Source organism: Vulpes lagopus, chromosome 1 (assembly GCF_018345385.1).
Source record: "Vulpes lagopus strain Blue_001 chromosome 1, ASM1834538v1, whole genome shotgun sequence".
Lineage (NCBI taxonomy): Eukaryota > Metazoa > Chordata > Mammalia > Carnivora > Canidae > Vulpes > Vulpes lagopus.
The window spans coordinates 158925271-158941650 of NC_054824.1; the positions used below are offsets into that span (position 1 = coordinate 158925271).

The window sequence follows — 16380 nt, forward strand, 5'->3', positions numbered from 1 at the left end:
GTTAGGAGTCTTTATGTTCTGTCTCCCTTTCTGATATAGAAATATAATTCAAATATAATTTTAAAATATAATTCAATTTTTCTCCTTAAAACATACTTTTCAAAAAAAAAAAAAAAAAGGCATAACTGTTCCTCCGGTCTGAAATCCAGAAGATACAAAACAACAATCTTTAGATATGGTGAAAAGAAGCTAGGCAAAATGCACATTATGATCATCTTTTAGTGGCTACATGAATGGGTCATGTGTACATAGGGGGAGAGGAAGTGAGTGGCTCATGGATCCTTGGCTCTTCCAAATCAGGGTATAGAGAATTTTTATAAAAATGGAAAACTTGGGATCCCTGGGTGGCTCAGTGGTTTCACGTCTGCCTTTGGCCCAGGGCGTGATCCTGGGATCCCGGGATCGAGTCCCATGTCAGGCTCCCGGCATGGGCCTGCTTATCCCTCCTCCTGTGTCTCTGCCTCTTTCTCTCTCTATGTCTATCATGAATAAATAAATCTTTTAAAGAAAAAAAAAGGAAAACTTATAGAGGATGGGAAATTTATTCTTTAGTAGACAAGGGGAACAATGAAACCTGTTTCTTTCCTCATTTCTATTTTGAAAGTAAGATGATTCAACAGGCAGACAGACAAAAATAAGTAAATCCACAGCAACTCTTGGAAGAAATTCTTAGCATAAGGCAAAGTTCAAACTTAAAAATGAGAGATTAAAAACAATGAATTTATGTCTAAGACTTTCCAACAGAGCCAAAAATGATACACAGAATTGAGAGGGAAAAAAAATCGCTCACATGACATGAAATTCTCTATGTAATCTTAAACATTTTAATGATTAGTAGCCATATTTAAGAGGCAAATTCATTTCTATAAAATGTTTTGCATGAATATATTAGTACATATTGATTCTCATGTTTTACCTTGTTAAACATTTTTATTTCTGATTTCTTTGGAATAATAAAGAATAGTGAAGTTTTTTTTTAAGCCTCATTTGTTATAATGGATTCTAACATATAAATTGCTTTTATTTTTCTCCAACAGAAAATCATACTTTTCTCTAGCTTCCATCTTTTAAAAAATCTCTATGTAATGTTATAAGTTGCTCCAAAAAGGTACTAACAATAAACTATATGAAAAATTTATATTTCTTATAAGGTAGTCTACAAGTAGCTAAATTATTAATAAAACTTGGCTTACTTTCTATGAAGAAATCCATGAAAACATCCTTTTAAGAATTGCTTGATTCCTTTAGTTATTCCTGTACCCAGAGCTATTAATAAATTCAGCAAATATTTACTGAGTCCCAGCATGTCTCAAGTTCAGAAGCTATAATGAACAAGGCAGTAGTAGTCCTTGTCCTCACAGAGCTTTGAGTCTAGAGGCCCTTTATTTTGTGAAGACCACTTGAGATCCTGGGCAACTAATGCAGTGTCTACTGACTTACTTTGCATCCACGCCACCACATTTGCCTTCGAAGTTGTTTGGATCTGTTGCTAAAAGCAGTTGCATTATCCGATAAGCTTTCTATATCACATAGAGGATGGAGAGAAGGATTAAACGACATAACAGGATTCTTTTATCTAGTCACACAAAGACAAGAAAATATTAATTTCTACTTCTGCAAATGTATTGCCTTTTAAGCATGAAAACAACATCCTCCCGTTCCTCCACCCACAAACTCTGGCAATCTGTATGGGGGTGAGGGAGGGAAGCAAAAAATAGCAGTAGGTCATTTTTTCCAGGGCCTCAATGCTTTCACAAAAACATAAATTCTGGTAAGAAAATACTCTTTAAAAATTCAAATACTTGACATACCTATAGAAAAAAATTTACACATGGAGAAGGTTAGATTCTTAGAAGATACAGAAAGTGATTGATTTTAAAGTAAAACAATGATATTTATTTATTTACTGCTGGACAGTATCAGTTTTATTGAGGATGCAGAACAACAGGAATTCTCATACATAGCTAGTAAAGATATAAATCAGCAGAAATTTAATAATTTTAAAGAATACTTTGACAGTATTATGTAAAGCTAAAAATACTTATGTAAATAAATAAAGCTAAACAGCAATTTATTCTGAGTTACATACCCTAGCACAAGAAGACATATACAAGCGTGCCCACTAAAAAACTAATAGTGTAAAAATCTGAATCAAATATTAACAAGACAATGGATAAATAAACCATGAAACAGTCTGAGGTAAAACAATGAATTTTAAAAGTGGTTAAATAAGTTGTTAGACAAACTATCAAGGATTAGTCGGGTATTTCGCCACTCATCATTTATTTAAGGAATATTTGAGTACCCAATATATGCCAGCAACTGTTACAAATACAGAGACTAACATTTGTCAATAAAGAAATGTTTCTAAGTTACCAGAGAAAGCCTAAAATAAAAACAGATTAACTTTGACCTAAGTGTTGAAGTGATTAGACTTTTCCTTCTTGAGATTGCGATCGCGAGAAAAAATACAACACACATCAACATAAAAAAGAAAAAAAACCACTCTAACTTTCCAACAATAAATTTAAAAATTTTCTATTCCCAACCCAACAATTAAATAATGCAGTAAGATGAGTCAAGTAAAGGGAGCTAAAGTAAAAATACTAAAATCACAAACTTAGGAACCAAATATCATTTTCCTAAGCCAAGATTCCTAAATTCTGGCTAGAGAAATGGAAAGAGAAACTATCAAAACACAGATTAATATCAAGAAATATATGAAGTATCTGTACCTGATTTGTCCTGTAGTTCATCTAGTCTCTCCCCTCTTTCAATTACCTTTGTAATATTTTCTTGCATGACATCAATAACTTCATCCACCTGATTCTGAACACTAGTTTAAAAGAAAGATTTAAAAATTATTAAAAAAATAAAATAAAAATTATTTTTTCTTTTGAGCATTTTTATAATTTTTGAAACTTTCATTAGAAAACTTCCATGATAGAAAATAGCAAGTTTTCAGATGAGTATCCAACTATAAAATGTTTAAGTGAAGGCTGCTTGGCAGTGTCCTTCTTTGTGGGTTTGAGCACTCAGGCAATTAAAGATAATATAAGTAAAAGTCATATTTAACTTAAAGATAGTTTATTTTTAGCCCTGTTCCTGCAAATTAAATGTATTGTCAGAATGCTTGGTAACTGCAGATTTTAAACAAATAGCTTGACTCTAAATAATTAGTTTCACTTTCTTTTCCATAAGCTACCGAGGGAGGCATCACATTAGACACAGTTATAACCTACTTTTGCTATAGTTAATACACTAATGCTAATAAAGGAATTTGCCTAGGTTAGCTTTTGAAAATACTCAATTTCCAAAATGGAAATGTATACTAATACGCAGTGGGTGTAACTGTTCATTGCTCATCATTTTTCTCTGAAAACAAACAGGGTTTAAGACAGGTACACTTGAAAAGGTTCTGAAGCACCCAAGAGGGAGCAGAAAGGAAACATTTTTTGCTGTTTTTCAAAATGAAAATATAATTTCCTCCTTTATGTTAGGTGATGAGGGCCTGTTCTAACCAAATTTCAGACTGTTTAATAAAGACTTAATCTTCACTGGCTCATTCATCTAATTGGTTCTTAGCTGCTTGCTCTCACTCAGGAGTTACCTTGAGTACACAAACACAAAAATGTTTAATAATTCAAAGTGTTTAAGGACGCCTGGGTGACTCAGCAGCTGAGCGTCAGCCTTTGGCTCAGGGTAAGATCTCAGTCCAGGGATCAAGTCCCACAATGGGCTCCCTGCAAGGAGCCTGCTTCTCCTTTTCTCTATGTCTCTACTTCTTTCTCTGTGTCTCTCATGAATAAATAAATCTTAAAAAAATAATAATTTAAAGTGTTTAGTTTTCCCATTCTGTTAAACAAAAATTACCTTACATTACTTCATAAAATTGTTATGCCAGTGAAATATTTAAAAGGAGAAATAAAGTGAACTCATGATTCTTACAACTCAAAAAATGTTTAAAATGCACTGGATTACTAGCAACTATATATGTATATATAATATTTTATATAGGATATATATAATATAAAGTATAATATCTTTATAAAATAAAGATATGCAACTTTTTAATTAGGAAAGAAATAATTGTGTTGATTACTGCCTGTGGTGCTTTAAAAAAAACAAAAACAAAAACAAAACAAAACCTCACAATACACATTTTGTCTCTCCCCTCTATTCCATAGTATCCTCCAAACTAAGCCAGTGGGTCAGGGGTGAGGCCTGGATGCGTAGTTTTAAAACAGTTTTATCTCTTCCCTTGAAGAGCTCTATCTTCAAAAAGTTTGCTTTAAAATCAAAATGCAGACTTGTTTAGACATAGGTGGGTTCAGAAGTAGTCTCAGATTCAAGTAGCAATTACTATGTTTGTTGACAGTCTCTCCTTCCTATATGAAAAGCATTTTTAAACCCACTGATTTTCCACACACAAACTTCACAGTTCATCACAGCTCCCAGAATTCTGTGCTTCCCACACAGAGCCCACTGAAGGATACCAGACAGAAGCATCACCCAAGCCAGGACGCAGAACATCTCTTCTGCTCAAAAAGATCGAAAAATCCCCTGAATCCCTAAGATGGGCTTGCTGCAAAATGCCTAATCACCTAAACAAACAGCTAAAATGTTCATCCTATATAAAGACAATGGCACAAATATTCAAGCAACTAATTAGTGTAGTCAACAATCAATGAAAGCCTGCTATGTATTGTTTTTGGCCCAGAGAAGACAGTAATGAACAAAGCAGACAATTCCAGCCCTCACAGAACCACTGCATTAACCTTTAGAGCTGTGATAGAGCCTGTCTATCCCGCTTCTATATTTAAAGCATTTAACACTAAGTGAAAGTACATACCTATTTCCTACCTTTCCCCCACTAGACGCTAAGCTTGATGAAAGCAGAAACTGCTCATTTTGTTCACTTTTGCAGCCCCAGTATCAGCAACAGTGCTTGGGGCAGAGTACCCGTTTGATGAACATTTGCTGAATAAGCAAACAATTTGGGTGTAAGTCCTGAAAAGCATACCCAGTTACTTAAGAAAGATATAAGGCAGTGAATGTAGAGGTCTCCACTGATCTCTGTGAACTGTAACAGAAACACAGCTATTGTTCAGCAAGGACCAATCTTGAAATTCCCAAGGCAGTTACTTTTTGTCATTTGCAAGAGATGACAATAACCTAAATTAAGGCAGTACTGCAGGGTGGGAGCGGACAGCATGCACTGCAGCCCCTACATGTGATCAGATTATGGCTATTATGGATATCGATACACTACACATTATTTAAAACAAAACCCAAAAAACGTTAAGAGTAACAATGATCAGTCCCAGAATCCCTATAAACAAAAGACCTCATGGATGAAGGCAGATTAACTGGAACAGAACCCATACAATTCTAGATTAATTTTATTTGTTTAAAGGATTTTATTTACTCATGGAAGACACAGAGAGAGAGAGAGAGAGAGAGACAGAGACACAGGCAGAGGGAGAAGCAGGCCCCATGCAGGGAACCTGACATGGGACTTGATCCCGGATCTCCAGGATCACGCCCTGGGCTGAAGGCAGCGCTAAACCACTGAGCCACCAGGGCTGCCCTCTCTAGATTAATTTTAACTAGATTGTGAGAAACATAGGGACATTACCTCAACAACATGGTATACGTGTAATAAATCTAACAAATCAATCAACATTTTAATTTTTCTGCTGAGGAATTAATAAATTATTACTTTCTCTTTCACATATTACCATCCACTGGTATAACACTCTTAATCCAGATACTGTAAAACCTTTAATAACGGGAAATCTCATAATTGTGATTCTGTATTTTAAGATGTTCTCATGCCCAGAAGGCAACTTCTATAGAAAATTATCTACTTATTTATTTGAATATAAAGGATACTTTTTTAAAAAACCAGTGAGAACACATTTCACATGATTTTTTTACATTTTCACAGCAATTACAATACTGATTTCTATTTGTATTTTATGTTGATCTTAACCTCATTATACACTTTAAATGCCTTAGAAGCAGAAACTGTCCCACTCATCCTTTTATTTCCTAGATCGTGTGAAATATGCCAGGTAGAAAGCAGGCATTCAACAAATATCTTCTGATCTCAATAAAAGATTTCATTTATTCAAAACACATGTATTAAGAAATTGCTACACTATTTACTGAGGACACCAACGTGAAAGTTTTAAGACCAGTCTTTAGAAAGAGGGCAGCCTGGGTGGCTCAGCGGTTTTAGCCTTTGGCCCAGGGCATGATCCTGGACATGGGATTGAGTCCCACATGGGGCTCCCTGCATAGAGCCTGCTTCTTCCTCTGCCTGTGTCTCTACCTCTCTCTGTTTCAAATAAACAAACAAACAAACAAACAAAATCTAGAAAGAAAGAAAGAAAGAAAGAAAGAAAGAAAGAAAGAAAGAAAGAAAGAAAGAAAGAAAGAAAGAAAGTTAGTTGATTGATTCCAGTCTCCTGGAGAAAACTGGTGCATTAAGTGCCATAATGGAAGGAAGCTCATGGTACCAGCTGTGCAGCCTAACCAGACAGACAGCATCAAGATCCTGGTACTGAGTTTTAAGGGGATAAGCATGAATAGGGCAGAATAATGAAGGAGGTTAATGGTGGGAAAAGTTCTACCCTACCTAAGGGATGGAGATTATATATATATATATTTTTATATGTAAATATACTTATATGTAAATATATTTATATGTAAATATATATTTATATGTAAATGTATATATATACATGTAAAAGGAGGGGATATTTCAAGCAGCAACTGATTAATGACACTGATAAAGGAAGCTGGGGCAAGAAAAGGGTAGAGGATTTCTAGATTTATAATTTGAGCAACTGAGTGTCAGGAGATGATGCTATTAACTGAAACAGAAAATTAGGAACTCAAAGGAAAAACAAGTTTGTAAAGGAGGGTGTGTCATTTATATGACTTATATCATTTCCGTTAAAAGAGAGTCATATGGTAGAAGAAAGGACACAAGAGAGCATGCCCAGGAAAAGATAAAGACATGTAGAAAGGAAAAGACATTTCAATGTTGACTTAAATCATTCTTAGAGGCAGACAGCATTCTCCTATTCCTGAAATGCCTCTATTCTAATTATCAGCAGGGAAGCTGCATGGTGTAGCAGTGTCCATTCTAAGCTTCCTCAAGCCTCGTATCTTCTCACCTTTAAAATGAGGATGATCATCTCTCACTTTTGAGAATTAGATGTAACAGTGTTTTTTAAACTCTTATTACAATGCCTAACACTCGCATGAGCTTAATGTCAGTGCTCTTCCATTAAGAAAAAAAAATCATGCTCTGCAGCAAATACTCATTCCTTATTTTATACAGAAAATATTTATTTTCATAGTTAACACCCCCATCTTGTGGCTTTTTAAGGTACTGTTGACAAAGGGTTTAAAGTGATGCTGTATTTTTGCAACTATGTATGTATTTCTGTTACGTCATGAACACTCCTTGCCAGCCTTTTTATAGAGTCAAAATGCTTGGACCAAGACTATAGTTAGGAAATTCCCTACCCCTAAGAGAGAATGCCTGTAACTCACTAGAGTTGCATTTATAAAGCCATTATTTAACTTAAAAGCAAGAAAACATTCCAAAGAGAACCATACATTTTATATAGGCATGTGAATATTTTAAATCACACACACTCACACACACACACACACACACAAACTTCCCTGAAAAGTGGTAGTACTTTTTGTGGGAATAATCTGGTGTCAACATGCCAATCAAATTCAAATGAAGCAACAATGTTGCTGATCCATGCAGCTAAGAATTACCCTGTATTAAAATACCACAAACCAAGTAGTGATAGTACAGCTTAAAGAAACTCACTAGTGCTACAATTTTGGTTACTCAACTAATGCCAGGTATGTGTCCATGGGCAAGTTGTGTGGTAGGCTGTGTTCCTCCATCTTGGGCCATTTGGGGCACACAACAGAGTCATACCCTGGTTATATAAGCATTCATGAGCCCATGCCCACAAAGTTTCATATTGTATTTTGATGACTAATCACCTTCTAAGTCTGGCAAGCCTCTGGTTCTAGAGTAAGAATCATTATACTTACTCAATAACCCCTTGGTGTTCTAAAATTCTGTGAGCACCAAATATACTGTGCTAATTAATATGTACATATAAATATTCATGTGTGTATGTGATTGGCACTTGCTAATATAGACACATACTTTGTTTGCAATGCCCATTCTATACAACTAGCAGTGGTTTGGGTTCAGCTGGAAGATCATATTCAAAAGACTCAATAGGCCATACTCAGTACTAGGCTCCATTTGCAGAAGGGTATCAGACAGGAAATAAAGCGTATTGGCAGGACAAAAAACAAGTGTGTCATCAGTGGAGTTCCCTACTCCAGGGTGGCTTAGGTATGAGAACTATGTGGGTAGATACAGAAATCACCCTAGCTCATGTAGATGAGCAGCTCTGCCATGGCACCCTGACAACCCTGAATGCTCTGTAATCCTCCCAGAACATGAGATGATGAATGGCTTGTGAGGCCATCTCTCACTCATCATCCTAGAAGACTGTCACAAGCCAATTTCTTACCACCCTCCAGGTTATGATAATGTATGGAAAGTTTTCTGCAGGGCATATTTGCAGACCATAAAACCACTGAGCTACAGTGTAGAATTGGCTTGGGTATCCTACAATTCCTATTACTGCCGTGCAGCCCCTTTTATTTTGGAATCATCATTTTCGGTATGTAGGACAAGAACCCAGAGAGTTTGGCTACTCTTCCTTTTATTGCCTATGTACATAATGAACTGCCTGAATCTAAGTAGCTCATTGTATCTTTACTGGCCAAATCAGAGCCTTGGAGCAGCAGAGACTCTCTTCTGCTGGCTTTGAAGGAGCAAGTACCATGAGTTCTACATTTGCAAGGAAAATAATTCTGGCAACAACTACCTGAACTTCGGAGCTTCAAATGAGATCATACCTGTGGTGACACCTTGATTTCAGACTTGTGAGACCCCTTATAGAGGGCCCACCTAAGCAGTGACTGAACTCCTGGACCCATGGAAATGTGAGATGATAATGTGTGTAGTTTTAGGCTGCTAAGTTCAGGACAATCTGTCACATAGCAAGAGAAAATAAAAACATCCTGTCTAGCACTCAAATCAGTTTGTTGTAACCTTGGTTCATATTTCAGAATTCACTGGCTAAATGGATTAGGCTAAGTGTGGACATTTTTTTTTCCATACCGACACCTACCTGACTAAAACCCAAGTATCTGACCAATAATTTGATTCCCTATTATAGCACCCTTCCTATTGTGTGCCAAGTATATCCTGAACTACAGCAGTGACTATCCCTCCTTAGATCCTGAATTCAGGCCTTTTAGTTCATCGTCCACAGTTAGTCTTCAAAACTAGTCAGTTTCCAGGGCTATTTCACTGCTCCTCCAATTCCTCTCTTCTCTCAGGATCCAGATCCTTCTAACATTGGATGCATTTACTATAGCATCACCCATCAACCTACCACCACCAACATACACAGAAAAAGCTTTAAACTGAAAGCCATAAATCTTAGAGCAATATAGGAATTAGGATAAATAATAGATATAAAAAAGTTCTGGAGGAAAAAAAAACTTCTGGAGGAATACAAAAAAATATTATACTTCAAAAAACTAAATTATATTATTTCCATTAATTCTGAAAATGGGAATCAAGCTATAGATTTATTTATTTTTTAAGATTTATTTATTTATTCATGAGAGAGAGAGAGAGAGGCAGAGACACAGGCAGAGGGAGAAGCAGGCTCCATGCCGGGAGCCCGACGCGGAACTCGATCCCAGGACTCCAGGATTGCGCCCTGGGCCAAAGGCAGGTGCTAAACTGCTGAGCCACCCAGGGATCCCAAGCTATAGATTTAAAACCAAAATGGACCTTGAGATTATGCTAAATAAATGGATTTGACAAAAAATAATCAGGTTAAGAAAAACCAAGAGGAATTGGATTTCCTTATCTATTATTCAGAGGTAGCTTTGTGAAACTAAAAAGAATTATTGGGTTTTTACAATCCAGTAGTTATATACATCAGGGCTCAGCAAACTTTTTCTGTAAAAGGCCGACAGGTAATAAATATTTCAGATTTTGCGAGTCACAAGGTCTCTGTCACAACTACCCAAATCTGCCACTGTAATTTTAAAGCAGCCACAGATAATAAGAAAATAAATAGGCATGCTTGTGTTCCAATAAAACTTTATTCAGAAAAATAGGGAGCAACTAGATTTGAATCATAGGTGCAGATTGCTAACCCCAGGCCCATGCCGAAATATGACAATCACTTAAACAAATGAGTAGCTCAGGAACTTACTGCTTAATTTTATCATTTCTAGGTCCAAATCTTGGTCCAGATGGTCCCCTTCTGAAAACAAAATACCAAGTACATATTCATAATGAGAACATAAAAAAAATACACACATACAATCAAGCTTAGTTCTAAACATGGATCATCTATTATAAGAAATCATATTTTACTGGTATTGCTGGAACTAAATGATATGTAACCACACATCTGTACTTCACTGGTATTCAGTGCTGGTCGGTGCTAGCCACAACTAACCTAATTCTTCTAAATGTTAAAATTTTCAGAGAAAATAGGGTTTATATAATCCTTTGTTTATATATAGGTTGTTCTAATCACTAAACTCTGAAACCATGAGAACTGAAATGCCAGTGACTATGAATAACTTTATGATCAATTATAGAACACTAAAAGTAAATTCACCTTTGAATTAGGTTATCATAAAATGCTGATTATCAGGAATGAATATAGAGGAAATCCATTCAAAACACTTTTGTTACTCATCTTAAACTTATCAACGAAGCTAAAGGGAAATCCGAGAGTCTACAAAAATACCAACATTTCCCCAATTATTTGTCATGTGTTATATCATTTCAACCAATCCATTTTAAGATTCTGGAACTAAAAACTTTTAGATATTTTGGGTAATTATCATTCCTCTGATGATAGAGAATAGGGTGTAAAGCACAAAAATTTTTAAAACTTAGAATCGGGTACCAGGCTCAGTTGGCAGAGCATACTACTCCTCATCTCAGTGTGCTGAATTTGAGCCCCATGTTCGGTGTAGATCTTACTTTAAAAAAAAAAAAAAAGATCTGTACCAGTTAAACACTAACTCCCATTCCTTCTCTGCTTAGCTCTTGTCAACCTCCATTCTACTTTGTGTCTCCATGACTTTGTCTACTCTAGGTACTTCATGTAAGTGGAATGATGTAAAATTTATACTTTTGTGATCAGCTTCTTTCACTTAGCATAATGTTTTTGAGGTTCATTCATGTTGTAGCATGTGTCAGAATTTCCTTCCTTTTTAAGACTAATAAAGGCCAAGTAATATTCTATCGTACAGATATATCACCCTTTGTCTATCCATTCATCTGTTGATTGACCTTTAGCTTGCGCTATCTTTTGGCTATTGTGAATAATGCTGCTATAAACCTGGGTGTTGATTAATTTTTTAAAAATTTGTTTTGTCTCCCTTTCAACACTCAGACAGGGCCACAGTGTGTGGAAGCTGCACTTTCAGCAAGTGTGCCAGTTGGCTGTCAGGCCATCTGAAAGATGCACATTATTTGGGAGCAGATTTCCGGTGGTACACTACTGGTCTGAAGTGTTTCTCACAAGGGTATCCAGCTTACCATGAAGGAATCACTTATTCAACCTTCTGGCCTTCTGTTCAATCCTAAATTCCTTTCTGACAGGCAGCTATTGCTCTAGATCTAAGGCTTTTCACCATAATTGGCACCATGGCAATTAGCTTTGTGACTCTTTGGAAATCGTGTCATATGTAGGAAATTATCTTCCCACTTCATCTGACCTTGCCAAAGTGATACTATTTCCTGTTAATGGATTTGCTTCCTATCTGGCAAGCTCTTTTTGTTCACTGCTTTACAGCTGTCAATTACCTTCTATAAAACGTTTTTATTTGGGAGGGGGAAAGCCTCTACAAAAACATTGCAACATTATAACAAAGGCAGCCAATGTTTCCCCTCAGGCACACCCCTCTACCTCAATCTCCGGGGAAAACTGCAACAATATGTCCTCCTTCCTGACTTTGCAAATAAATCTAGGCCTGTAGGAACACAGCTCTTTCTAATCATAACTGTAAAGGATTGATCAGGTCAATTAACTGGCAAAGTATCAGGGCAATTCAATGGGAAAAGGATAATCTTTTCATCAGATAGTGGTGGAACAACTGGATAGCTGTATGCAACAACAACAACAAAAAAAATCACCCTTCACCCTTACTTCAACCATAAATAAAAAATTCATTTGAAATAGATTATAGACCTAAATGTAAAAGCCAAAACTTTAAAACTCCTATAAGAGAACATAGGAGAAAATCTCAGTGAACTTGGGTTTGGCATACATTTCTTAAATAAGCAAAAACAATAAAAGAAAAAAATGTAATACATTGATTTCATCAAAATCAGTTTGATCTTCAAAAGATACTATTATGAAAAAAAGATTAAGTTACAGACTAAGTAAATATCTGTAAGACATATCTGACACAGAACTTGTATTTTGAATACATAAACAACTGAATAAGAAGACATGTTTAGAACTGGGCAAAAGATTTTAACGTACTTTATCAAAGAAGATATGAGGATGGCAAATACACACAAAAAATGATGACCACTGTGATCTGTCATTAGGGAAATGCAAATTAAAACTATAGTGAGGTAACACCACATACCTGTAAGAACGGCTAAAATGAAAACATTGAATGTATATAGTACTTATGAGATTTAGACTAGAACTCTTGTACAATGCTAGTGAGAATATAAAACGTACACCACTTTGGAAAACAGCTGTACAAATATACCAGTCACTCAACTAACTCCTAAGTATTTTCCCAAGAGAACTGAAAGCATAAGCCCACTCAAAAACTTGTACATAAATGTTTATAGCCACTTTATTCATAATAACAAAAACTATAAACACCCTAAATATCTATCAATAAGTGAATGGATGAATGAATTGCAGTACATTCATATAATGGAATACTTCTCAGAAATAAAAAAGGAATCGCTGATACATGTGACAGTATGGATCAATCTCAAAATAATTATGCAAAGCGAATAAAGCCATTAAAAATATAAGGCATACTGTATGATACCATTTATTTAAAAGATTCTAGAAAATACAAAACAGATCAATGGTTGCCTAGAGATTGGGGGAGTGATAGATTATCAAGGAGTATGAGGAAACTTTTGAGGTGATGGTTATGTTTATCACTTGATTTTGGTGATAATTTCACAGGTGTATAGTACATGTATCAAAATCCACATACTCTCTCTATATTTTATTAGATGTTAATTATACCCCAATAAAGCTGTTAAAACCAAAAACTTACAGAAAAAAGTCTTCTTCTTCATCTGAATCATCTTCCAAAAGATTTCTCTGTCAAAAAAAAAAAGACGAGTCTTCAGATTCAGAAGGCTTACAAACTGTCAAGGAGTAATGAACGGAGTTCTAAATTTCCCTGGTGAAATTTCTTTTCTTTTTTTTTTTTTAAGATTTTATTTATTTATTCATGAGAGACATAGAGAGAGGCAGAGACATAGGCAGAAAGAGAAGCAGGCTCCATGCAGCCCAATGTGGGACTCGATCCTGGGACTCCAGGATCACACCCTGGGCCAAAGGCAGACGCTGAGTCCCCCTAGTGAAATTTCTTAACTCCAAGGTTCCAGAGACAAGAGTGATCAGCTGTGCTTCACTATAAGCTAAAAGACAGAACCACATATGCCAACTTTACAAAGAAAATGCTTATAATAGCAGGATCCCATGACTGACTACAAGGCAGAAAGGTCACCACAGCCAGTAGAGGAATAAGGAACTGTAGGCAATCAGAAAGAAGTTAAGTCCCTTCTCTCTCCTCCTGCTTTCCATCCGGTCTCCTTCCACCGGCAGAACCTAATAAGAAGCTAGGTGGCAAAGAAGAAACGTAGTTGCAGAGCCAGCTCCAGAATGAGAGAGGAGTACAGAAGACAGATTTGGAGCTGGGAGACAGGGTTAATAATTGGCACAGTCTACCTGTTACCTTCATAGTTCACAAATGACCCTCTACACATATTAGAACTTCAAAACAAAAACAACTTTATACTTTTATCTTATAAGATGTAACTATTTTCCTTATGATGAAGATGATCGCACCCTCTTGCAACAACCACACCTTTTAAGCATACAAGAATTTAGAGTATAACTTGTAGGCAGAATAATAACTCCCCAAGATATCCTTGTCTTAATCCTTGAAACCTGTGAACAGATTTCCTTGTATGCTAAGAGACTCTGCAGATGTGATTAAGTTAAAAATCTTGAGATGGGAAAATCAACAGGGATCATTCATGCGGGCCCAACATAATCACACGAATTCTTAAAAGGAGGCAGAATCACAAGAGTTCTTAAAATAGGGAGGCAGAAATGCCAGAGTAAAAGGGACAGAAAGAGTGAGAATGGTGAGAGAGAATACAGGGCGGGGAAAGAACAAAGGGAAGGGGAGGAGTTAGAAGATCTTTGCTGGCTTTAAAGACAGCGGAAGGAGCATGAGCCGAAGACCACAGGCAGCCTCTAGAAGCTAGGAAAGGCAAGGAAACAGATTCTCCCCTAGACCCTCCAGAAGAAACATAGCCTGCTAGAGCCATGATTTTAGCCCAGGAAGACCCACTTTGGACTTCTGGTCCCCGGAAGTATAAAATGGTAAATTCATGTTTTGTGTTTGTGGTAATTTGTTACAACAACAATAGGAAACAGATACACCACCTATGTGCCTTTTATGAGAAAATTACTCAAGGAATTTCACCAGCCAAAAAAACTCCAATTAAATTCGAAGAAAAATTCTAAGACATTGATACAATTGATGAATCTAATAAAACATTTGGTCAAATCTGAATAAATGATGATAATGTGATTGTGAACTTTATCTTATAGATATTGAAAAAGAAACAGCATAATATAAAGAAAAACTTTAAAAGAGCCCAAAATTCAGCCCCGGTGGCACAGCGGTTTAGCGCCGCCTGCAGCCCAGGGTGTGATCCTGGAGACCCGGGATCGAGTCCCACATCGGGCTTCCTGCATGGAGCCTGCTTCTCCCTCTGCCTGTGTCTCTGCCCCTCACTCTCTCTGTCGTTCATGAATAAATAAAATCTTTAAAAAAAAATTAAATTAAATTAAAAACTAAATAAAAGAGCCCAAAATTGTTCCAATAAAACCTAGAGGCAGGAGTAGAAGGATGAAGTGCAGAAGTAAGAGTAAGGGGTGTACCTCACCGGAGAAAGGAACAGGGGCTGCAGGAAGCCGGCTGGAATGACAAAGTAAAGCAATGGAAGGGTTATATACGGTTTTTGGTATGCTGATAGAGAACACAGATTTAAACATTACTGTTAAAATATGAAGTTAAGAACAAAAAAGAGAGAGAGAGAAAGGAAGGACATTTTAAAACTACCTAATGATACTGGGGATGGGGAGAGATGATGAAAAACAATCTGCCAAAGTAGTCAGGGAAAAGAGAGAAAACATGAAATATAATGAATTATATCTATGTATAATATATAACATCACAGAGACTGAGACAATGAAAATAGGATTCAATATTCATTTTTTTAAGATTTTATTTATTTATTTATTCATTTATTCATTCATTCATGAGAGAGACAGAGAGAGAGAGAGGCAGAGACATAGGCAGAGGGAGAAGCAGACACTATGCAGGAAGCCTGATGCGGGACTCAATCCCAGGACTCCAGGATCACGCCCTGGGCTGAAGGCAGGCGCTAAACCGCTGAGCCTCCCAGGGATCCCCCTCAATATTCATTTAATAAATACATTTGCACATATTCTATGTGCTAGGCACTGTTCTAGGTAAGCACCAGCTTTCAACAAGACAGAGAAGGTCTGAATTCTCATAGAAAAATATCTGATAGTAACAAATGCTATGCAGAGAACTGAAACAGTGACAGGAGAGAAAGTGACAGGGTGACTAAATGAGATTAGGTTGTCATGGAAAATCACTCTCAAGAAGTGAAACTTAAGCTGAGATCCAAATGATAGCAAAGGGCCAACCAATGATCAGGGGAAAAGGCATTAATGGCCAGCAGAGGGACTGGCTAATACAGAAAAAGCCCAGATATGTTTGTTATCATAACAAATGTGATGGTTTGAATGCTCCTATTAAAACTAAAAACTACACATGATTAGAGTCCAAGAATTCCAGCAAATATCTGTTTATAAAAAATTCACCTAAATGAATGTCAAAGTATGAAAAAAAGAGGTGGAAAAAATACATCAGCAAATTCTAACGAAAAGAATGTTAGGGTTA

At 36.3% G+C, this 16380-nt stretch overlaps 1 protein-coding gene across 3 annotated transcripts in view; it reads right to left on the minus strand.

The window, feature by feature from the left end:
* The window catches only part of VAMP4 (vesicle associated membrane protein 4), a 54263-nt gene that overhangs the window by 7420 nt on the left and 30463 nt on the right, over nt 1–16380 (minus strand). For all 3 annotated transcript variants that reach the window (XR_005987422.1, XM_041753133.1, XM_041753140.1), the window contains 4 exons: nt 13423–13469; nt 10359–10409; nt 2736–2836; nt 1441–1520 (listed from right to left, as the gene is read on the minus strand). Coding sequence is in view for 2 of the 3 variants with exons in the window: in XM_041753133.1 (XP_041609067.1) it covers nt 1441–1520; nt 2736–2836; nt 10359–10409; nt 13423–13469 (279 nt within the window). In the remaining variant the exon portion in view is untranslated. The remainder of the gene's footprint in view (nt 1–1440; nt 1521–2735; nt 2837–10358; nt 10410–13422; nt 13470–16380) is intronic.